Source organism: Callorhinchus milii, unplaced genomic scaffold (assembly GCF_018977255.1).
Source record: "Callorhinchus milii isolate IMCB2004 unplaced genomic scaffold, IMCB_Cmil_1.0 Scaffold8, whole genome shotgun sequence".
In the NCBI taxonomy this organism is placed as follows: domain Eukaryota; kingdom Metazoa; phylum Chordata; class Chondrichthyes; order Chimaeriformes; family Callorhinchidae; genus Callorhinchus; species Callorhinchus milii.
The window spans coordinates 17,054,028-17,077,475 of NW_024704749.1; the positions used below are offsets into that span (position 1 = coordinate 17,054,028).

At 40.8% G+C, this 23,448-nt stretch overlaps 1 protein-coding gene across 2 annotated transcripts in view; it reads left to right on the plus strand.

Moving 5' to 3' along the window:
* Positions 1–1,516: 1,516 nt before the first annotated feature.
* Positions 1,517–23,448, plus strand: part of col27a1b (collagen, type XXVII, alpha 1b) — a 167,294-nt gene continuing 145,362 nt past the window's right edge. For both annotated transcript variants that reach the window (XM_042337353.1, XM_042337354.1), the window contains exons 1-3: positions 1,517–1,683; positions 9,664–9,734; positions 20,319–21,718. In XM_042337353.1, coding sequence (XP_042193287.1) covers positions 1,628–1,683; positions 9,664–9,734; positions 20,319–21,718 — 1,527 coding nt within the window. In that variant the 5' untranslated portion in view covers positions 1,517–1,627. The remainder of the gene's footprint in view (positions 1,684–9,663; positions 9,735–20,318; positions 21,719–23,448) is intronic.

Genomic DNA, 23,448 nt, shown 5'->3' on the forward strand with positions numbered 1-23,448 from the left:
TAGTTACGAGTAGAGGATGCAATGCATTGCTTCACATTTGGTTGCAAACTTATTAATGTGACTGTGTCATGCAATGCATGCAATTCATTATCATGAAAGCATAACTACCTTTAAAGTGAATTGTGTGTGTGTGTGTGTGTGACAACTAGACACCCCAGTTATGATTAAATCAACATTGCATATGATTGCAAATTAAAAACAACCGAAAAACCCCTGTGTTTTACAAATGGGGGGGTGGGGGGGGGAGAGGGGGAAACTTGGCTGATAAAACTTTTTTAATTGGTAGAATAAAAAACTTGGGTCTTGTGGGCAAAGTTTTGCAGAATAAGGTGAAGGTTGGGGGGGGAAGACTTGCTTGTGCTTTTTATACTTTGCTTTGTCGAAGGGCGGCAGTCGAGAGTGTTTTATAAGAGAGAAAGGGAGCGAGAGAGAGAAAAAAAAACTGGTGGGTTTGAAATTCCTGTTTTTTTTCCCCCTCTGCAGCTCCTTTTCGAGCAGTTCAGCTCTGAAGGTCTCTGACTCAGACTGTGCGTAAAAAGGAGCCCTCTCTCCATTTGCAGTTTGGTTCGCACTGGGATTTATTGCTTCTCTCTCTCTCTCTCTTCTTTTTTGTTTGTTTCATTCCATATATATATATGTATATATATATCTATCTCTATACTCTATATTAAAAAAAGAAAGAAGAAAAAAAGACAAGAAGAAAAAAAAGAAGATACTTTTTGTGTGTGTGTGTGGTTGTGTGTGTGGTTGTGTGTGTGATTGTGTGGTTGTGTGTGTGAGTGTGAGTTGTGTGTGTGAGTGTGTGTTGTGAGTGTGAGTGTGATTGTGTGTTGTGTGTGTGAGTGTGTGGTTGTGTGTGTGAGTGTGTGTTGTGTGTGAGTGTGTGTTGTGAGTGTGTGATTGTGTGTTGTGTGTGTGAGTGTGTGAGTTGTGTGTGTGAGTGTGAGTTGTGTGTGTGAGTGTGTGATTGTGTGTTGTGTGTGTAGTTGTGCAGAAAAAAGGGGTTTTGGGTTCACAAACATATAAAGAAATCTGCAAGTTTTTGTGTGTGTGGCTTTTTCCTCCTGGATCGTTGGTGTGTGTGTGTGTGTGTGTGTTGGAGGGGTTTTTTTTTGGTGGAAAAGAAAAAAAGAAAAAAAGAAGGAAAAAAATCTCTCCCTCTCTCCTTCTCCCTCTCTCCCCCCCTCTCTCTCTCTCTCTCTGTGCTCCATCTGCTCCCAATTCAATGGGATTGGGAATTGCTGTAACATAACGAGAGGTCGAAACTTTTGCATCGTTTATTCCAGAATTAAATCAATTGCACCATTAATTTATCTTTCTTTCCCCAAACCCCTTCCTCCTCCTCTCCTCCTCTCCCCCCCACAGGTTTTTTTCCCCCCCTGGTACTGGTAGTGGTGGGGGGTTTAAACCCCCAAATCTTTTTTTTTGGGGGGGGTGGGGGGGTTTTTTAAGTGTGGGAGAGTGGAGTGGAGTGACTGTTAAAAGTTTCTGTGAATCCCAGGGAGGGAGGGAGTGAGTGTGTGAGTGAGTGAGTGAGTGTGTGAGTGTAAAAAAGAAGGGCAGATGTTGTCAGATGTGTTTCTTTTCTCCCCCAATGGGACTCAGAGAGAGAGAATGAAATAACGGGATGGAGTCGGTGACGGCCCCGGAATCCCACAGCAAAGCTGCTGCTGCCCTCGGGGGGTGAGTTGATGAGTTGTGTCTCTTATCCAAATTCTTCTTATCCTCTTTTCTTTTTTTTCTTTCTCTCTCTCTCTCTCTCTATCTCTCCCTCCACTCCCTCTTTGGTTTCGAAACCGAAACAGGGACAAGGGACCCCCCCCCCCCCCCCACACACACACACACACACACCATCACCACCAATGTGCACATGTATTCCTGCAGAGGATGGGGATCTGCTATAGACAGACCAAGTGGATTGGGGGGTGGGTGGTGGGGGGGGGGGGGGGGGAGGATGGTCAGGTCAGGTCTGGCAGCATCTATGGAGAGAGAGGGAGAGAGGGATGGGGTGGGGGGGGAGGATGGTCAGGTCAGGTCAGGCAGCATCTATGGAGAGAGAGGGATGGGGGGGGGGGGGGAGGATGGTCAGGTCAGGTCTGGCAGCATCTATGGAGAGAGAGGGAGAGAGGGATGCGGGGGGGGAGAAAGCGAGTTGATAACGTGGTCATGTCGAGGTAACTCTGTGAGGGACCGGTTCTGACCGAAAGGTCTTGGGCACCTGAAAGGGTTGGCTCACTTGCCTCTCTCTCCATAGACGCTGCCCGATCTGACCTGCTGAGTGTTCTCAGCCACTTCTGGTCTTATTTCAAGAAGCGGTCATTTGTATATAATATATAATATATATACCGTATAGAGGCTGTTCATCATCAGGAAAATCTGGTGCCTTAAAATCATGAGAACATCCCAATTTATACAATGTGATTTTAAGGAACCAGTTCTCAGGACTGAGCAGCCAGTCGTGTACTTATTTTTAAACAAGATGCTTATCCGTGAATGCAGTGTGTACAGCCATACAATCTCGTCTAAATTTGTGTGTGTTTTTTTTACACACACACACACACTCACACGTATAACGTATATATTAAAAAAAAAGGAAGAGTTTTGTGTTTGAACCGTGGTTACCAGATGGTTGGGAATTTGTAGGATTGCGTCGACGTTGAAGGCATTTCGCATCGAATTCAAGAAGAAATAGATTGATGCTCCAGAACTTAAAAGGGAGGCCGCTCACTAACTCCCGGCGTGGTTGGAGCGAAAGGGGATGAGTAGGGGAGCAAGCAATGTGGCTTCATCTTCCCATTTCCTCCTCAAATACAGACAGGCTTTGAATCTGTCAGTGCTTTCGAATTAGGGAGCGCCTTCAAAAGTCTTCTTGCAAAAGAAACCAAGTGGCACTTGGTGTGATGGAGGCAAGGCACTCACGACCTTATATTGTTTCTGTTGTGGACAAATAGGAATTAGATGTTTCTAGATAAGTGATGGACGTACGTTAAGGTGTTGGCAGGGGTTCGGTTGAGCTGACGACTATTGCCTACTTTTTCCATGCAAAAAAAACAACCCTTTGTGCAACATTTTAATCAGTGATCCCGATTGAGCGAATGGGCACCAAAGTAATACTAGGAACCGATTGGGTGTAACCGTAGGCAGATTAACGCTTTATTTAAAATTCATGCAATTATTTTGGAGGTGCGTTCAAATTTTGAATTTGCTGTAACTTCACTTCTCTGTCCTGATTAATGGGGTAAGTCGTTTGGAGACGGTGCCTGAACTGTGTGGCAGTGTTCTGCAAAAAAAATTTTCCCAAACTTTCAGGAAAAGTTTTCTTTCAGTTCCAAATCAAGCTACATCTCAGCCAGACTTACTCCAAAGATTCTTTGCCAGTAAAACCCAGACGGCTTTATAAGCTGCATTATATGAAGAGCGTTGTGGATGTTCACACTCCAGAAAAATACAGGTGAGAGAAAGAAAAGTTTCTGGGGGAGTGATTGTGAAAGAGTGAAATTCTTTTCTTTCCTCACTGATGGCTAAAAATAGCAGAGATAAGGGGGGAAACCATGTCACTAAACATCAAACAATTAGGAAGATTGTTTGCACATCGATTAATTCGCAAATTGACATGAATTTTTTGAAACATAAACTGAGTTTCCACAGGCACATTGCAAGTTTTGAGTTGATGAGAATCATTGTCTGTAGTTTTTATTCATTTAACTCAACTTACTTTATAATCACATTGCATAATCATAGTAAGATGGTATTCTTGCAGATGCACTGGGGACTAATTTGTGGGTTGGGTTGACGAGGCAGCCACAAAGTGTGTAGTTTGGGATAAGCATATGCAAACTCATGGGTACCCTTAATTAACAATTAACAATGTAAAGAATACAGAATCACCTGCAGTTCTTTTCACTGATTGTTAATTACATAATTAAAGACATTTGTAAATTAGTCTCTGCACATGTTTGCTCATCGTTAACCAAATTGGACTCTAATGTAATGTGCTGTTGCGAAACAGCATCGACTTGCATTTATACAGCACCCATCATGTAGAGCAACATCTCAGAATGCTTCACAGTAGTAAAGTGGGACACAGAGCCAGGGGAAGGTGATGATCATTCAGGACCATCAAGGGGGTGGTGTTTCTGGTGGGCTGTAAAGATACATAGAGGGAGCCAGGTGGAGGGAACGAGAGAGGCAGGGAGGGTGCAGAGGTTAAGGTGTAATGAACGACCAATGTAGTGGTCACCAGTGATGCAGAGAGGCCTGAGATAAAAGGCCCCACATAAATTTTTATATCTGAAAGTGTAATTAGGAACCACATCTTGATTGCTATTGTTTGGAGATGTAGTGCACACTTTAAATGGGTCCCAGCAATATATATTTTGGTCCTCCCCTTCCTAAGCCCTGGATTCCAGTCAGTTGCCAGCCTTGTGAAGTGCCTGTAGACATCCTCCCCATGTGAATTGTTATAAGTTTGCAATGTTTGTAAATTAAAAATGTATAATTTGTTGCTCGGAACTGTTACAGGCTGATGAGATTTGGTGATCAGTCTCTGGCAATGTCAGAAAAATTGAAAAACTACACCATATCTCTAACCCACAGAGATTTCTCTGTATTTTTGGAGGTCTGCCAGTCTATAGTTAGTATTACAAATATTCCTACGCAGTGAAGCTTGTAACAAACCAATACAGTTCAAGCTATAGTAGTCCATCTTTCATGAGGTGCCATTTTTATTCCCTTTAATGGAATAGAAGTTTCTTCTGTAATCTACTCTGGAGGGCATATTTACATTTTCTACATTGTGCTGGAAAATAAACTTTGATGCTATCACGCATTAGTTGCTATGTGCAATGTGCCTTTAGTTCTCATCTTGTTTTTGTTCTATTACATTGCTTGTCCCATGCTATATACCCAGCAAAAATGGTGAAAAGGTAAGATATCTGTTATAAACTATAACAAATATTTACCAGATGGTTACAAGACTGTATTTACTCGAGTCTCAACCGAGGTCTGTTTGAGTTTTGTTTTTGTGGCTGAATACATAACCAGAACTGCTTAGTTGAATTAAGGCCTTATAGCTCACTGGTAATCATTTATCATTTTATATATATATGTGTATGTATACTGCCAGGATTAGGTCCCCATCTGTGCAATGGGGACTATTGGGTAGCGTTTTTTAAATTATTACTTCTTTGGTACTTTATTAATTTTCTCTAGTTTCCTTGTGTACTATCTTCCCACAGAATGCAGCTTAATATACCAAGAGGGCAAGCTGCAGACATACTGTCAGATCTGTGCTGATGCTGCTTTAATGTTAGTCATATTGAGATGCATTAATGTCCCAGATCTACTGGCTTCCAATTTTTCTTCCTTTTCTGGCACTTGCTGATGGCAGCATGGCTGAGATCAGGAACTAAACATGTGGAGAATTGTTGGAGAGCCAGCATCACTCAGCATTACTATTCACGTTTAAATGATTATAATTTTATCCTGGACAATGTACAATCTTTTCCCATTGATACCAGTAAAGAAAAGTAAATATTTCAGTAAACGTGGCAACTTGTGCAGGATATGATTCCACTGGAGCAGTTGCCGGTCGTGGAAGATAGTGCATTAGATGGCAAATGATCTGGAAAGTTAAGCTAATTGTTTTTCGGTTCCAAACAACATTATGTTTGAAATAATAATCCTGCATTTGGTATAGCACCTTATTGTTAAGACGTCTTAAGGTGCTTCACAGAATGTACTGTAGAGTGGATTGACTGTGTATATTGTGGGCGAAATGACATTCAATATGCCCTCAAAGGGTGAAATAATATTTGAAATACACTGTTTTAAAGCAGGTGAAAATACACTCGAGTCTTGCAAAATCTATCGTTTCTCTCTATTTGCCGATATTATGAAAATGAAATCCCACGCAACCCTTAAGGTGTTCATGTCTTAAGTCCTTGTGTCACCATATCTTAAATATACGCTTTCCTAAATCTTTGCAGCTCACCTTATCAGCTCGATGCATGTGTGTACCAAGTTCCGCCTTTCTTCAACTTTGTATTTGCCCCAAACTTTGCACCTTCAACGATTTTTACATCAGCCGCAAATTGCACTGTATCAAGCCTCCACATTTCCCCAAAGGTCCACTGAATGTGGCCTACAAAATTTCTTCCAATCACGTTTGTCCCAACATTGTCCGATGCGTCCCAACATATCGAATGCAAGGATTATTATTATTATTATATTTTGTGCATTCCAACATATTCTTAGGCGCCCCAGCATTTTTTAGGAATGCAACCATATTTAAGTTAGTATAACGTTGTTCTGTTCCTACAGATGCCAGCTGTATCCTCTCTTTATGAGTTTACTGTGAGTTCAGCTGTATTCTGTTAGTGTCATGCAGTGTATACCCAGTCAACAGCAAACAGCGAGATTGTAAGATGAATAAAATTATAAAAAGCTAAATACTCACCACCTTCCCTGTGGGGTATTTTCTGTTTTCAATTCACCTCAAATCCAAAAAGCAATACAGAGGCAAATTGAAAACAGGAAAGTGTTCTATAACTTGCTCTATTGTACTATATCCATCAAAGGGAAATTAAAAGGAAATTAAAATGTTTCAAAATAAAGAATGCCAAAGACGCACAGGAAGAGAATTGGTTTGAGTTCCTGAGCCAAACCAACTAAAACCAAGATAAAGAAATACTGTAGTAAAACAAAAAAATATAGCCTTGATGATGACTGTATGACGTTAAACGATGAGTGCTCCTTTTGGTCTGTTGTTAACCGAACAGATACGGTCTCTTTCCATCAGTTTTCATTGATTCATTTTACTTTCCTTTATTTCTCTTTAATGTAACATCAGTCAAGTCAACACCAGTCTTCTTTGGAAACGTTTAGAATTCATCTTTTAAAAACAAAGCGCAAACAGATTGATACATTTGCTTAACATTTTTACAAGATAACTATCTAGTTAGGTTGTTTGCGTATAGAATAATGTTAATGTGTGCACCACTTTTCATGTTTATGCTGATACATTTTAAATGATTTAAGTGACAAGTGACTAATAAGAAGGATTTGATGTCGCGCCTTATCACATTGTCACGCCTTTCTTATGCTTAAGAAGAAATAAAAGGTCTTATTCTTATTTCTTTTTATTATTGAAACAAAACATAAAATACGGCACGTATAACAGAAAAGAAAACGTCACAGAACTCTTCAGTTCACGCTTTAATATTTGCCGAAAGTAAATATTACCGATGTTCATAAGGCAATTGATAGGTCTCCGATGAGACCACAAAATGTCTTGGCAGTAAAGCAGAATTTGTTCCCACCCCTTATCGTCTGTTTATGCTACAGCCCCATAGATAGTTTGTTAAATGTAGGTCAGGATGATCTCAACCGAATGCAGCCTGCCAAAGTTTATATTTATATTTAACCCTGCCCAACTTATTTAAGAAATACACTGTGAGGTAGGATTGACAAGAAAACTTCTTTAAGAATTCAGATCTTCAGCTGAGAACAATACGTTTGTATCTATAAATCCAAACTCTATTTTTGTTGCTCTTCACCAAACTATTGTGTCCCATTACAAACATCTATCCTAACGCGTTATTCCCAAACATCTATTTATTGTTTTTAAAAATTATTTGACACTGCTTCAAATGATTTTGATGAGCATATTTTACACGTAATTACTCCTGTGTATTAATAATAATAATAATAATAATAATCCTTGCACTTGGCGTAGTGCCTTATCACTTCGTCGAAATGTTTCAAAGCGCTTCGCAGAATATATTGTAAAGCGGATTGACTATTTTGTGCGCGAAACACGGCAGACAATTACGCACAGCAGCGTCCCACAAACAGCCGTGTATTGAGTGCAATGGAAAGCTTAAGTCAATTAGTTTGCTCATGTGTAGATTATCTGTGCTTCTCAGCTATGAACCTCTCCTCATAACCTAAAGTTGTTAAGACGCAGAATGCTTTCAATATTTCAGTGTCCTTTTTAAAGTAAGGTTCCCAGAATTGTTCACAGTATTCCATATGTGCTCTCACTATCATTCTATGCTGGTTGACATAATTTATTTACATTTTTAGTTCAATGCCCCCACTCAAAATGCAAACTAGGATTTCATCAGCTTTGTTAACTAGCTTTAAATTAACTGGAACCCATCTTCGAAGAGTAAATAATCATATCCAAGTAGTTTTCTTTGACATTTCTGCTAAACATCCTTTGATTTTGTACATTGGTAGACACTGTCGTGTCTGGGAGTTCATCTTTTAGGTTGAATATCTCTTGTCTTCAAAATCTACTGATTCAGTGCCAGTAGGAGGAGGAAGATTTGGAAAATATTATGATTAAAGATAAATCTCATATCTCGGTCTGCAATGTAGTTTTTGTCTGATTGTTTGAATCTATAGCAATCTCTGCATTGCTAAAGTTAGCTTAAGAAAATATTCTGGCTAATTTCCTACAGTTTGTCGTGGAGATGCAATCAGCTTTTCTATGTTAGATGCTGATTTACCTGCTGTGGTTTTCCAGTATTCTGGTTTTATTTTAGATTTACAGCAATACAGTTTTTGAACATAAAGAACAATAAATTGCATTTGTATTGTGCCTTTCATTTTGGGAGGAAGTCCCAAGGCACTGGACAAATCAAAATACAGTAGAATACAATACAATTTGCTGTGCAAGTTGCACCCAGAAAGCTGAACAGGCAGCACGTTGAAGGCTTCGAATCAATATATTAGGCTGAATCGGGATTGAAATCGGTCTTGGAAGGGGAGAAAAAAGAATCTCTTTTCTTTGCAATACTCCAGATTCTCAGTCTGTGAAAAACATTTTCACTCTGGTTTTGTACTGTATTTTCTGTCATTTACTACCACTGTAGGACAGCATTTTCTTTGTTCTTTGATGTTACCTTTGATTCGGTTTCTTGAAGCAACTGACGAAAATCTAAACGTGGAAATAATGGCAGATTAACTTCAGCAAACGGATGGATTAGTGGAGCGAAGCAGAAGATGGTAATGAAATGGAAAATGTTCCGTATGGAGTCAGCGATGATCACACTTGTGGTTGTATCTGTTCTGAATGCCCTCCTGGTCATGCTGTTCTTAAGCAATACGAATATTTTTTGTTGATGCTACATGTGGCCAGGTCAAAAATATAGAAAAACGTACGACATTCAAAGTGACCTGAATAAATTCAGTGTATGGGTTAAAGCATATGTGTTAAGCATATCCATGGCTGTAACATGAAATGTGGCCAACAATGAAGATATAAAGGAAAGAGTTTGGATGTGTGCCTTGATCACCGATCCAGTCGTTATGAAGCGGGTATCAGCAAAGCTAATGATGATCTGTGATGCACTGTCAAAGTATTTGATCATTAGTCGAAACAACTCATTCGAAATATGTGATCTTGTCATAATTTTAACATTGGTGTTACAAAACTGCAATTTGGCAACTCTCAAATAGGTGATGATGTCCAAATAAAATATACAAGAATTAAAGTGTAAATCAACACTTGTGCTAACTTTGTGGCTCCTATGTATTCAGCATAGGAAGTTAAAAAAGAAATGCTGAGATAATTCATAGACCAGTAGCACATGTTAACCAGAAATACATTTTATTTTACCTTTTAGCTAATAAAATTTATTTTCCTTTTGTACCTAGGAGAGCCCTAATCCTCTGTGCTGTATTATACTGTACTTGTTACCTGGGACTTGCACAAGTACTCCCTGAAGGTAAGACACGCTGCATAAAATATTTTGCTATAAAAGAATGTCATTTGAAAATATTTTATATTTAGTTTAGCTTGGAGGCTTCCTCTCAACATGAAAGGCACTATGTCAAACGTAAATATTATTATAACTTTTTTTGGACTAGATTAAAGTGGATGAGCAAGCACTGTTTGCTGCTAACTTTATATAGTACATAACGTACATGTGTTTGCACTCACTGTCTAGTCTAACTCTGTTAACAATACAGTGCTGGGGGAGTGCTGCAGATGAGATATTAAACCGAGGTCCCATTGAGGCGTTTAATACAGTAGACCGCACATAAGTCATTATCAGTCGGGGCTGTAACGTTTAATGTGATTTACTCAACGTCTTGAGTTGCTAGCAAGCTTTCGAAGCCGGATGAAATCCGATTTGATCAAGAACCCACACTGCGAATGAGTAATTCAGTGCAGCCGGTAAGTGTGCATGTGGTGATGGGTTAAGGCTCCATTCGATGCTTCTCTTGCCCTGGCGCCACATGTGCAAGCAATGGAGGGCAGGGGAGAAGCGTTACGAGTTAGTAGGTGATTAATACGAGTAGTGCAAATAAATCTTAAGTGGCTTTGATAGGAAATTCAATGGGACTCAGGTGAATGTATGACATAGGTGATTATATGATTTATAAAGGTAACAACTGTGCGAGTTTTACTGTATATTACGAGCCTTGTACTATCGTAAATAATAGTTTTTATCGGGCTCTTAACCTGAAGCGCGACTATTTGTGCATAGTCCTGTCGGACGTTTGATGAATGTGGAACCTTAACCCAAAGGACCTTATTTTGAATGTTATTTTAGTGTCATAATTTTCTTGGAATCAGATTTTTATGAGTAGAACAGAACCATGTGTCAGCCTGGCTCAACGTCAGATGATTGGAACTTTGAACTCATACTCTCGGGTGACACGAGGGTGTATTGTCAAAGGTGCCGTCATTTGGATGAGACATTAAACTGAAGTCTTGACTTCCAGTTCAGGTGGACGTTAAGGACCCCGTGAGACCATTCAAAAAGAGAAAGGAGTTTCTCCCTGGTGCTACATTTCACAGCCGTTTGTGAGATATTGCTTTGTGCAACCGGCTTGTGTTCACCTACTGCACATTGCAGAAAATTGCTGCACATTACAGAAAATCACTGCGTGAAAGTGCCTTGAGACGCTTCAGTGTGATGAGGTGTCATGATTAGATACATGGGTTAGTCTTAATATCAATCGTTCCTTTCAGACATGAATTACAAAATCTGTCCCTCGGAGTAAATTCTTGGCAGATTCTGAGTGATACTTAAGTTGATCAGTCCCTCAGTACAGAACACTTGACATATTTCAAGAGCTGCAGAATTACTCCTAAAGTGCAGAATACTGGCAGATGCTGTGAGGATTGATCGCAGCGTTGCAAACACGCAGCGACAGAATACCGATACCTGGGAGAGAGAAAAGATGAAGGAATTTCTGCTGAATGTTCACGGTTTCTTTAATATATTGTGAACTCGGCAAAGGTGGCTTTGGAATGTCAAACGGCAGCTGAGCCTCAGTCAGAATTGCAAACTTAGGAAAGTTACAATCAGTAGTTTTATTCATCGTTAATTTTGAATTATTACTGGAGTTTTAATATGAACCTATATCATTATTTGTAATATTATTCAGAAGAATACGTAGGATTACTTAATTCCTTACTCTCCAATGAAATTGGAATCACGCCAGACCTCACGCTCATTCGTCTGGAAATCAATTCCTCTTTTGATTTTATTGTCCACATAAAATCCTGAAACGTCTAACCCATTTTAGCAGTAATTCAAGTGCATTTGAAATCTTTGCCTGTGGCTTCAGGTATTGACTAATGTTTACTTTGGACTGTTTGTTCACTTGTTTGTTTTTGCTTGTGTTTATTTTACCGGAAACATCAATGTTTAGAGGCTTCCAGAAAATGGATTGCAACAAGCATTTTGTTGATCTTATGGTTTGGAAATATCTTGATTGTGCAGATGCGAAATGATAGGAACTATTGTTGCCCCATTTTAAAATCAATCATCCTTTTTTTTTCCGCATCGGGAGGATGACCTAAGGTGCTGGAACAGCTTGGTCCTCTTGCTGACCAGCCCTGCGGAAAAGCTCCCCGAGGTTTAACATTCAATGGCTTTATTTTAAGCATGGTTATAGGTTTCCACGTGTGACAGACACCTCAAAAAAAAAAAAAGAAATCATCAGTCATCCTGATGTTACAATGCTACTTGAGGTAATAACAGAACCAAAGACTTGGAGAAGCTCGAAATATTTTTTTTCCCCAAATTCTGGCCACGCTTTACAACACATAGTTAATAACCCATTTTAGTTGAAACTTTAAGGATCCCATCCAAGTCACAGCTGCCAGGAAAGCTTAAGGGTAGAAAATTAAGCCCTAATAAACTTTGCATGTGTAAAGCATTTTAAGTATTTTTTTAAAAAAATAAAAAAAATAAAAATTCCTGGATCACTTTGCTTTCTATTAAACGTGTCAGGTGTCCTCGACTATTTTGCGTAGGTTTTTCCTAAGCTTGCTTTTGTGATGAGCAAGTATGATGGGTTGATTTCTTGTGGTGATATCAGCAGCACATTTAAGCTCAACTCAGTCCCACTGACCTCAGGACCATGGACAGCAAAGAGAATCCCATCAAACTGAACTCTTGATAAACACAACAGCTAAACAGGCACAGCTCATTAATATTGACGTTTATTATATATAACAGCTGTTAACCTGGAGTCAGTAAAGATAATTTACAGCAGTCCATTACATCTGATATTAGACTTATCAAATTGAATCGCTCTGGGTGAGGCAGAAACTGTTCGTTGTCCTTCACCTCTTGTTGTTGCTGGTGATGACCTACACAGTGCATTTCCGTTGTTGTACAGCTCTTTTGCCCTCAGTATTTTCCACCTTGAAAATTCTGCATTTTGGCTGTTAGGTTTTGCTGTGTTGTGCTGGATTATAATCGGCATAAGTTTCAATTATATCTACTATATCTAGATAATTATTTGGGGAGGACAAGTTTGCAGGGCTATGGGGAGAGAGCGGGGGAGTGGGATTGAATTGGATAGCTCTTTTCAAAGAACCGGCACAGACACGATGGACCGAATGGTCTCCTTCTGTGCTGTATAAATTCTATGTTTCTATGATTCCATGAACTGTTTTGTTTTCCAAGTTAAATTATGATTCACGATGTCTGATCCAACACAAATTATTTACTAATTTTAGTTATTTTTATACATAATATAGCGCCCCGGGATGCCACCCCGGGTGAAAGATGCTAGATAAATGCATGTTGTTGTTGCATTCACCAAGCAGTGCACTTTGGTGACGTCAGTGATTGCATCAAAGTGTGACATTGTCTTGCTGAGGCTCCGCTTGTGTTTAGGTCACTGCTGAAGTCTGTTTTAGGTTTCCAATACTATGTGATCCATTTAAAAGCTGTATTTGAAAGAACTGTGTGGTTCCCTGATGGTTCAGTGAATTTATCAATTGAGTATGTGAACTGTGAAAATTTAAACCAGTTTTATTCCGTGTCTCAGTCGATCTCTGTTGGAGCAGCAGTGGGGGGGGGTGGGGGGCAGAATTATTCTCAGTGTCTCAGATTAGTGAAGGGAAAATCAGACAGATTTTTTTGATTTCCTGTCCAATTCTCTTCCTAACCATGTATCGTGTTTACAGATGCCATGTGAGGACAGAATTGGGCTCAGCTGTGACTCTTCCACAAATGAGGGAATTGATTTAAATTGAGAAAGGCCTAGAACTAAAATGATAGTAATAATAATAATCCTTGCATTTGATACAGCGCCTTGTCATGTCTTGGTGACATCTCAAAGCGCTCCACAGCATATACTGTCAAGCGAATTGACTGTATATTTTGTGGGCGAAACGCAGCAGCTGTGGAGAAAGGTTTTTAATATACATGATGTGTAACCCACACTGTTATGCATAATGGACGAGGCCCAATGCGTGCTGATAAACGAGCATTACACCGAAATGCGGTTAAAAACAAGGCAGCGTTACTGCTGGAGGATCCGCGAAGTCCTTCTCCACGTACTAGAGGGAAGACATGAGCCGTCAAAGAAATACAATGCAACCCTATTATAACACATTTTGTTCTAACAGTTTGCTTCTGGCACGCTTGGATTGTGAACTGATGCAAACAAACCCCATTACGCATAACGCACTTCATTATAGAGTGAGTTCTGCTATAACCTGGTTGCATTGTGTAGGTGTCCAACAGGTCCCTTGTCTCCCATGTGCCAGCTGGCTTTTTGTCCTGAAATATCTGACTTCCGACCATCAGATTGCCGCTGGCGTCATCTCCTGTGTTGCTGTGGGATGGCAGCAAACAGGAAATGATGGTGAGTCAATGACCTCACAGTTGTTCAACTTTATCCTTCAGTCACAAACTTATAGGCTGTGGAAAATCCTGACTCCTTGGCTTTATTGTGCTGGATGGTGATTGTAGTACTATTTTTAACTACAGTTTATGGACACTGAGAGGCCAGGTAATTCTGTGCCAGGAAAATTCAGCGGAGAATCACTGACTAAAAAGGAGAATAATGGCTATTTTCCTTCCTACAGAGTTAAAGCTGAGAGGTGGTTTTCTCTTCAACCGTGCCTTCACCCCCCCTCTTGACTCTCTACCCCCTCCTCGCTCCCTCCCTTCCCCTCACCCTGACCATTTCCCCCCCAATGCTCGGGTCCCGACCCAACTGTCCAGAGCCTTGGGATGTCCTCCCGACATGAAAGGCGCTCTATAAATGCAATCCTGTTGTTGTTGTTGAAGACAAAGTGAAGGACTTGGAAATTCAGTGTGTAGGATTAAGGCAGAACTTGACTTGATGAGAGATTTGGGCACTTTCACAATTTCAGGTTTAGATTTCCCCAAGTGGGCCATCTGGATATTCTTGTGAGGGATAGGATAATATATTAAAACCAGAAACAATATAGAGCAACGAACATCAGGCAGCTATACCAAACATATTTATCTTATTGAGAAAGTAGATCCCTTACATATGTTATCAAGTAAGCTAAACCAAGATTTCAGTTACTACTAAAATCTACAATTCTCTATCTGGTGCTCAAGAATAAAGATTTCACCAAATTCTACGAAGCGTTTTCATTCCAACTTGTAAATTGTTTCCAAACTAGGAAATTGCAAAGGTTGCGTAGAGTGACATCCAGTGATACAGCAACACGTTCATCCCAACTAGTCCATGCTGGCCTGTCTATGAGTCCCACCCATTATATTCCTCTCTCCCAGCAGGTAGCAGCAGATTAGGAGAGTCCTGTTTGGAGTGTAAGAGTATTTTGATTATTATTTTTAATTAATGATTGATTGATTGTTGGATAGATCTCTCAAAGAGCCGGTGGGTCAAATGGCCGCCTTCTGCACTTTAGGATTCTATGATTCTAAGTGGAGAAAAAGTACAAGGGGTCATCATAATTTTGAAACAAACGTGTGTTTAAAAAAAAAAGAAGCTGAATTCCTACTGCGAGCCGTTTGTAACCGGTAGAGTTAACACCACAGGGCTCCACTGCTAGTCCAGACTGCGAACTTTCTTCTACAGTACAGACTGTGTTAACATAACCAAATATTGCATTGGTGTTGAAATGACTACGGAGTATACTTTGAGAATATCTGCATTGTTTTAAGTTGAAAATGAAGTCAGCAAGTGTACAAGGATTTTCTCCACAAATCTTACGTCATCCATTGCCAAAGTCTGACACCTAAAAGAAGCATGTGTGATGGATTCAGAGCTAAGAATGTTTCTCATTATTTTCTTCACTGGAGCCAGCACTGTGTACAGAGCCACAACAAATGCAGAAGTGATACAGTTTAATGATAGCATATAAACTGGGACGAAGAATTTAACAGATGTAAAGTTTGAGTCATGGTTTGGATTGCAGCCAAAGACGTCTCGAGTAATGAGGTTTCGGACAGGTTCTCTTGCCAAACTTATACTGTGTGCAGTAGGGGTGTGTAAGTGGATAAACTCTCTGGGACTATATATAAGTGCAAGTTGTTGTAGTGAGTGGAATTCTGAACACAAACTCACTGGATTACAGGATCTGGGGGGAAAATGGCCCACCAACTCACCCTCAGGGAACAAGGAGGCTATGGACCAGCTGCCATCCTCACCAACGAAGGGGGCAATTGATCACCTCCGCCCTGAGGGAATGGATCAGCCCCACAATGACAGTCTTTGTCACAATCTCGGACATTAATCCTAGTCTGAAGACTTACCTTTGTGCCACCGACAAAAAAGGCACAAATACTCGAGGGTGCTCATAACCTGTTGCAGATAAACAGCCACGAAGATATTTGGAGTCGTGCTCAAGTTGAACAGTGTACTGCTCAGGCTATAACTGGATGACTGTATACTTGTGGTGATGTGCAATCTTGCGCTATGGGGTTACCCTGACAATAATCTGCACTTTACACACAAAGTGACTTTAATGGCAAGCCGATGATCTGTAAATTTGCCTTTTTTGGGGGGGCTTCACTTTAACGGGGTGGGGGTTGAGATTGGACTCGGATTACCATGTTATAACAGAATTGCTCTGTTTCACTTTACAGTATATCCTGTGAAGCGCTTTGAGACGTCTCGGAGATGTGATAAGCCGCTATATCAAATGCACGGATTATTATTATTATTATCATTACTGCAGATTTACGATGTGTGATCCTGCGCTAAATTTGGATTCCAATTTTATTTAAGCAATGCCCAGCAAATAAATCCCCGCCCTTTTTTGAACGCGCTCCCTATATTTCTGCATTTTGCTGCCATCTATTTTAATGCGTTGAACGAAGAAAGATTGAGCTCAGATGTCATACACTTAGTTGTCTGCTTGCGGCACGCACTGTCCAGACATAAGTGTCCGAGGGCGGCTGGTGCCCCTGGAACTACTGAAGCATGAGTCACTCTCCCTCAAGACAGGAAGAAAACTCATCCTAAAGTTCCTAATGGCCGCTCATAGCGTTCGTTGTGCAGCAGTTAGAACGAATTACTATGCAAATTCATAAAAATATACATTTTTGGCGTTCGTAAAATAGCATGGAAAAGTTCACAGTCAAACGGATCCCAGCGTCCCGCCTGAAGGTAGAAATGAGGCAGCACAAGGAAATGGGAGAACGAAAGGGGCCCAATAAGGGGCTGAAACAGGAAAAATTTTAAAGAAATCAGATTGTTTAATCTATCCACGTTTAGTCTTTTGAGTGTTTCTTCTCTGTTTTCATCTCCCTTCTAAAGAAAATTCTGTCATCCCCTCGTGTTTGCTATTTTAAAATAGAATCAGTGTAGTGAATATTTCTGTAAATCTCCGCTGGCTTAAACGTATGTCTCTAAGATTTTTTTTTAAAAAAAGCTACCATTGAATTCTTTCTCAAGTGTTCATAGAATATATAAGCACAACAGGTCCTGGTTAGTTTTGGAATGTTTTCTGCAGCTATTTTCTAGGACATGTGGCAAGTTTTCATCCCATTTTTTGTATGAAATACAGATTCTGCAGTGATTAGAGAAGGATGTGGTCCACTGGAAAAGTAGCATTTTAATTAAACAATTTTATGTGGAATGCTGATACAAACAGAATATTGTGGGGCAGCCACCTTTAATCCTGTCCATATGTCAGAACAGCAGAGGTTTACTATTTGCTGAAATGGAGAGAGTTCAAACTCAGTCTTTCAAGTGCATTCAACTTTTTAAATCAAATGGTTAATTTTATTTTATTTCTTCCTCCCCCCAAAAAAGTTTCCAATCTCTCCGTATCTAGCTTCCTGAATTCAAAGAGGTACTAATAGCGCACAAATCCAAGTATGGATGAAAATACTATAGAGGTATCAGAGGTGTGAATCTTGAGGTACCAGCTCACCAATAAGATGCTATTCTTTCCAGCTTACAATGCTGTAGATCTGCTCCTGCCTCCAAGTGTGGCACTGTGGCTCCTCGTGGTTTCAGGGTGGACCTTGACTGTATTTGCTTGGACACTGTCCTTCCGAACATGTGTAGAGAAGGGGCTGCACTTTTATCGTTCACTCTCTTCAGGGAACAGCAAGGATACATCGGGATCGGCCATTTTGTCCGGCTTAAGCGGCGTCCGAGGTTAACCCCCATACCATTGTCCTCTTCCTGCCCAGCAGATGGACCGCACTTCCTCCCTCCCATTACCGTTCCCATTGGACGGGAAGGGGATCAATTAGGTGAAGTCCTGTAGCTCAGTGGTTGAGCACTCGCTTTGCAAGCTAGAGACCTGAGTTCAATTCCAGGCAGAGGGCGAAACCTTGGGCAAGTTTCCTTACTCCACACGCCTAATAATAATCCCTCCAAAACCAAAACAATAATAAATTGGTCATTTTCAATCCACGACTGTTTGTGGGACATTGCTGTGCGCAATTGGCTGCCGCGTTCGCCCACAAATATACAGTCAATTCACTTTACAGTGTGTTCTGTGAAGCGCTTTGGGACGTCCTCCCGACGTGAAAAGCGCTATATCAAATGCAAGGATTATTATTATTATTATTATTATTATAGATGATTGACAGCCTTGGAGCCGCTTGGGAATGGATGGGCACTCACAACCAGCTCCAGCTGTCAATCAATCATGATTTGACTCCTCCTATTCCCTCTCTGCTTTGTTCCCCAGTGTTCCTCGCTGATTCCTCGCCCAACTCCAGGCACTTGTGAATGGCGGAAGCCCGCTGTCGTTTGGGCCATCACTTGCTCTAGCTTTCTCTCACTTCCACAACTTTGCCCACCACCACCCCCGCCCCCCCCAATCCATTTCTCCCCAGATTGCTGAGACCCTCATCTCCACTTTCGGTCATCTCTGGGACTGGATTATTCTGACACCCTCCAACTGCACTGCCCAATTCCTTCTTACACAAACTGCATACCTTCCAGAACCCTGCAGCCCGTATTCTCTCCCACACTAGTGGGAGTCCATCACCCTCACCTTACATGTTTGGCCATTGGGTAACGACAGGATAGGGTTCAGGTATGATGTCAGTCACATATTGTGACAGCATTTGCTGTCTTGGACCAAAAATCAGTTGCCACTTAGAGATGGTGCTAGATTTTTTTTCTTAAGGTGTTTGAAACCAATTTTGATCCAAGTCTGAATGAGTCCTGTAGCTGAGAAGGAATTGAAGAATTCCTCAGAAAAACAGCAATCGGGGTTGCATTGGAGAATTGGGAGCCATGAGAGAGGAAGGGAGAAAATTGGAGCAGAAACAAAGCGTTGAAGAGAGAAATATTGAAGGGTCAAAGCTTCTGCTGTATTGTAAGCTCTCTTTCTGGGCTGTTCAATCGCGATCCATGATGGATAGGATTTCCGTATAGAGAAACATTCATTTGTTGGAATGAAGCAGTCTGCCTCATTTCAAGTTCATTTCTATTGCTGCTGTTCTTGCCCCTGTTAGTGAGACATCCAGTTATACGGGCAAAAGTAAGAACCTGGCAGGATATATAGTGGGGCCTTGTTACAATGCAATGGTTGGGATCTATAACAAGGCTGAGATAGTCGGTTTCCCTACACGTGCACACAACTACTCAACTTGCCTTATGTGCTTGTTCATGTGCTGGAAAAGAAAGCCAACCTCCAAGAAATTCCATTTATATAGCATGTTTCACATTGATTTCCAGGTGAATCGGTCACCAGTGACATCACTTCCTCTGTGTTGCTACGTGTAATGTGCAAGAAGTGGCATTGGAAGTAAATTGACTTACCTGGAAGTCAGCTATTTTAATGACAGTTCTGGCGCGTGAGAAGCAAGTGGGCTAATCACCCACTTCCACAGTGATTGAGGTCCACACTTTAAGTGCTTTATCACCAAATTAGTGCTAAGCACGTCTTCCATTTTCACGGCAGCCAGTTTGCACACAGCAATGTCCCACAGACAGCCAAGAAATGAGTGTTTTCATTTTATTTGGGGGATTTGTTGGCCCGGGAGAAACTCCCTCCTCTTTTCAAATGATGGGATCTTTAACGTCCTCCTGAACAGGCAGACAGGATCTCGGTTTAACATCTCATCCGAAGGATGGCATCTCCAACAATGCATTGTTATAATGCAATGGTTGGGGTCTATAACAAGGCTGAGATAGGTAGTCTATCAGGGCCCTTCGAAATGGTTGGCCCTCGGAATTCATGTAATAATAATAAAAATCTAAAACACGGTTCGATTGATATTTCTTCAAATCCTAAGAAATTTTGATGAATCAATTATCGCTATTACTTCCAAGACCATCGAGTTTGTGAGAAAATAAAAGTAGTGTATTTTGCAATGATACAGTGCGTCTGGTCTGTTAGCACGGGACTTGTAATTTTTTTACCCTCTGTTTCAACGAACGGGTAGAATTTTAATAACAACAGCTTGCATTTATTATAGGCCTCTTCATGTTGGACGGAACGCTAATTATCTAATAACTCATAATAATAATTTAGTAATCAGATTATTGGAATAGTCCCAGGAAGGAACAACAGAGACGAATGGAGTGGGCCTGATCAATGTGGGTTTAGCATTTCACGCATGTGTCTTTTTTTTATTTTCCAGATGTGGACGTTCTCCAGAGGCTGGGCCTTACTGGGAAAAAAGCACAAACACTGTCAGCGCCACCTACGACATCCCGCTCCTTACCTCGGGGGGTCATTCCTTTTAAATCGGGCGTCATCCTCACTCAGAAGGCTCGCATCAAAACTCCCGTTGCAGGACTCATCCCCGCCTCATACGGCACTAACCTCGCCTTTGTTCTGAGCCTGTGCTCGCACCGCATCAACAATGCTTTTTTATTTTCCGTTCGGAGTAGGAAGAAAAGATTGCAGCTTGGCGTACAGTTTATACCAGGCAAGATCATTGTGTACGTGGGACACAAACAGTCTGTATATTTTGATTATGACGTACACGATGGACAGTGGCACCACATGGCCATTGACATCAGAAGCCGAAAGGTCACCCTGTATACTTCTTGCGGGAAAAATCGTACTAACGCGAACTTGCATTTCAGAAAAGAAGATTCTTTAGACCCAGAAGGTTCTTTTCTTTTGGGAAAGATGAACCAAAACTCGGTTCAGTTTGAAGGAGCCATCTGTCAGTTTGATATTTATCCCTCTGCGAAGGCAGCTCATAACTATTGCAAATACATAAAAAAACAGTGCAGGCAGGCAGACATCTATCGGCTAAACCTTCTCCCACTGCTTCCTCTATTACCACGTTTTCCCAATTCCTCTGTGACTTCGCCTTCACCGCTGTTGTTGCAGGAGGCCACCCAAAAAGGTGACAGATATACAGAGAGAACTGCCATGACGGGCACAGAGAGATTACCAAACCTCACCAATAAACATTCAACTTACAATACCACGACCTTGCCTTTTGTGCTATTCAAACGTCACCAAGGCATTGTTACTTCCCACTTTCAACCAGCAGCTCCAACATTGCCTCCAAGCACTGAGTTTCTTGAAGCTCCTCTGAACGTCAAATTCCCACCTCCAACACCTGCCACGATGCTATCCCGCACAATTTCAGACTTGGTAATGGAAAACACAACAATGCAGAGGCAGGGAGAACTCATCAACCAAAGACATACTGATAACCGGACAGAACAAGACAACACCAAAAATAAAACCAAAGCAACTGTAAAAATGATAGCAACTCCAGCTTGGGCCAAATCAGTCAGAAAGAAGCCAAAATACCAATCAACTGAGAGTCAACCTTGGACACAGAAGGCAATTACTGTTGAATATGTAGAAGACCAACTGCGAAGGCAGGACAAACAGCCAGCAAAAAAGAAAATTGAACTAATACTAACGACTCCACACTACACTAGAGATACCAATACTCTTATACCTGTAACACCTGCTGCCTCAGATGAATTCCAAACCTTTGGCATGGAAAGCTATACAAGTGATCCACTGTTGAGGGGACCTCCAGGTTCAAAAGGAGACCGTGGACCAATGGTAAGACATAAATACGACCATAGCTGATAGTGATATCAGGGCTTGGTTCGTTAAGTTAAAATTCTCTCCTATCTCTACCAGGGGAGAGAATCAATTTGTGAGTTAAAAATCGGGTTGTGTCTGGTGGCTCCATGGGTTAATGGACCAGGTATCCAGAGCCATTTAGATTTTTTAAAACTTGTAGATTGAGAACCTTCCCTGTGATAATTGAGCGTGGTCAAATTAGCCTTTGTACTGGAGTTGAAAGACACATTTCTTCAAGGCTTCTTCTGAATATTAGTATCCCTTTTGGAATTGAATTTGTCAGTTGGATGACGACTGGATCTTACTTATCTGTGGTATTCCTTACAGTTGGATCTTACATCCATAAAAATGGGCCAACGGTGTCAAAAATGGGAAGAATCTAACGATTCACCATTTTGAGATTTAATAAAGCCAACTTTTGGATTCCCAAGGTTGGCCAAGGCTTTGCTTTCTGACAAATTAGCAACCCCAAAAACCTGATATGGTTTCCATTTAAATATTGCTTGAGGGGAAGCAGAAAGCTTTCTGTCCGTTGATAATATATAGTTGTTCTGGTCACCATATTGCAGGAAGGATATTGTAGCATTGGAGAGAATACATAGATCTACAAAGGATATTATCAGCAACGTGTGGATATAGTTATCAGGATAGACTGCAGCTTTTCTCCAGAGTTGAGACAAGTGAGAGGAAACCTAATAGAGGTGTTTCAGATTGTGAAAGGATTCAATAAGGTGGGCATCGATAAAGTTGTTTCCACTTGTGGCTCTGAAACAAGAGGGCATAAATATATGTCAACTAGATAATTGTAGATCTAATAGCGTGTTTTGGATGTAATGAGAATATGGAACTCACTGGTGTGGTTGAAGCAAAAAGGATCAATGCATTTAAGATAAAACTTGATGCATATATGAGAGAAAAGGAGAGAGATGGGACTGATATGAGCACCAGCACAAATAGTTGGGTTAAATGTCCTGTTTCCATGCCGTGTAATTCTGTTTAGTTCTATGCATTGTAAAGGTTCTTTCTGTCAATGATGGAGAAGCGAATTTGAGGCACACTTAATCTTTGACAGGTTTTGACCCACTTGGCTACAGAGAGGGGTTTACTGCTTCTTCAAATAAATTCATAATATTTGAAGAACTATTATGAATTTAATATTGCCCATTACGTTAATGTTTCTTTTAGAAACATTCAAAACTAAAGGAATTTGATTTGTATCTTGACATGGAGTAACTACTCTATATATCAAACATTCCCAGTGAACAACATTGACAGACATTTTTCAACATTAAAATAAAGTGATGTGGGTAAGTTTTTTTTTTCCAAAGGATTTTTTTTTTTTTTTTTTGCCTGAGATGTAATCGGCAGGGATTGCTCAGGGCACGAGGTATTTGGCAGACGGGCCCTTTTTTCTTTCTCCTCTCCGTTCCATTGAGCAGCATGCAGTCCGTTCAGATTTGCGTTCATCGGGCTATGCTGAGGTTGTGTAAATCATGTGTTAAAAAGTGAAAGCTGGTTGACAAGGTGCAGGCAGCCAGCCAGATCCCCAGGTGGTAGTGAAGAATGCCAGCATCTGTCAGCAAGAGCTATGCTGCCAATACAATTTTATTAATCCCAAGATGCAGTCTCACAGGGGTAGGAGAGGTAAGTCCAAAATGCTGAAGAATTATAGAATCAAAGCGAAGACTCGGAACTCAGATATTTAA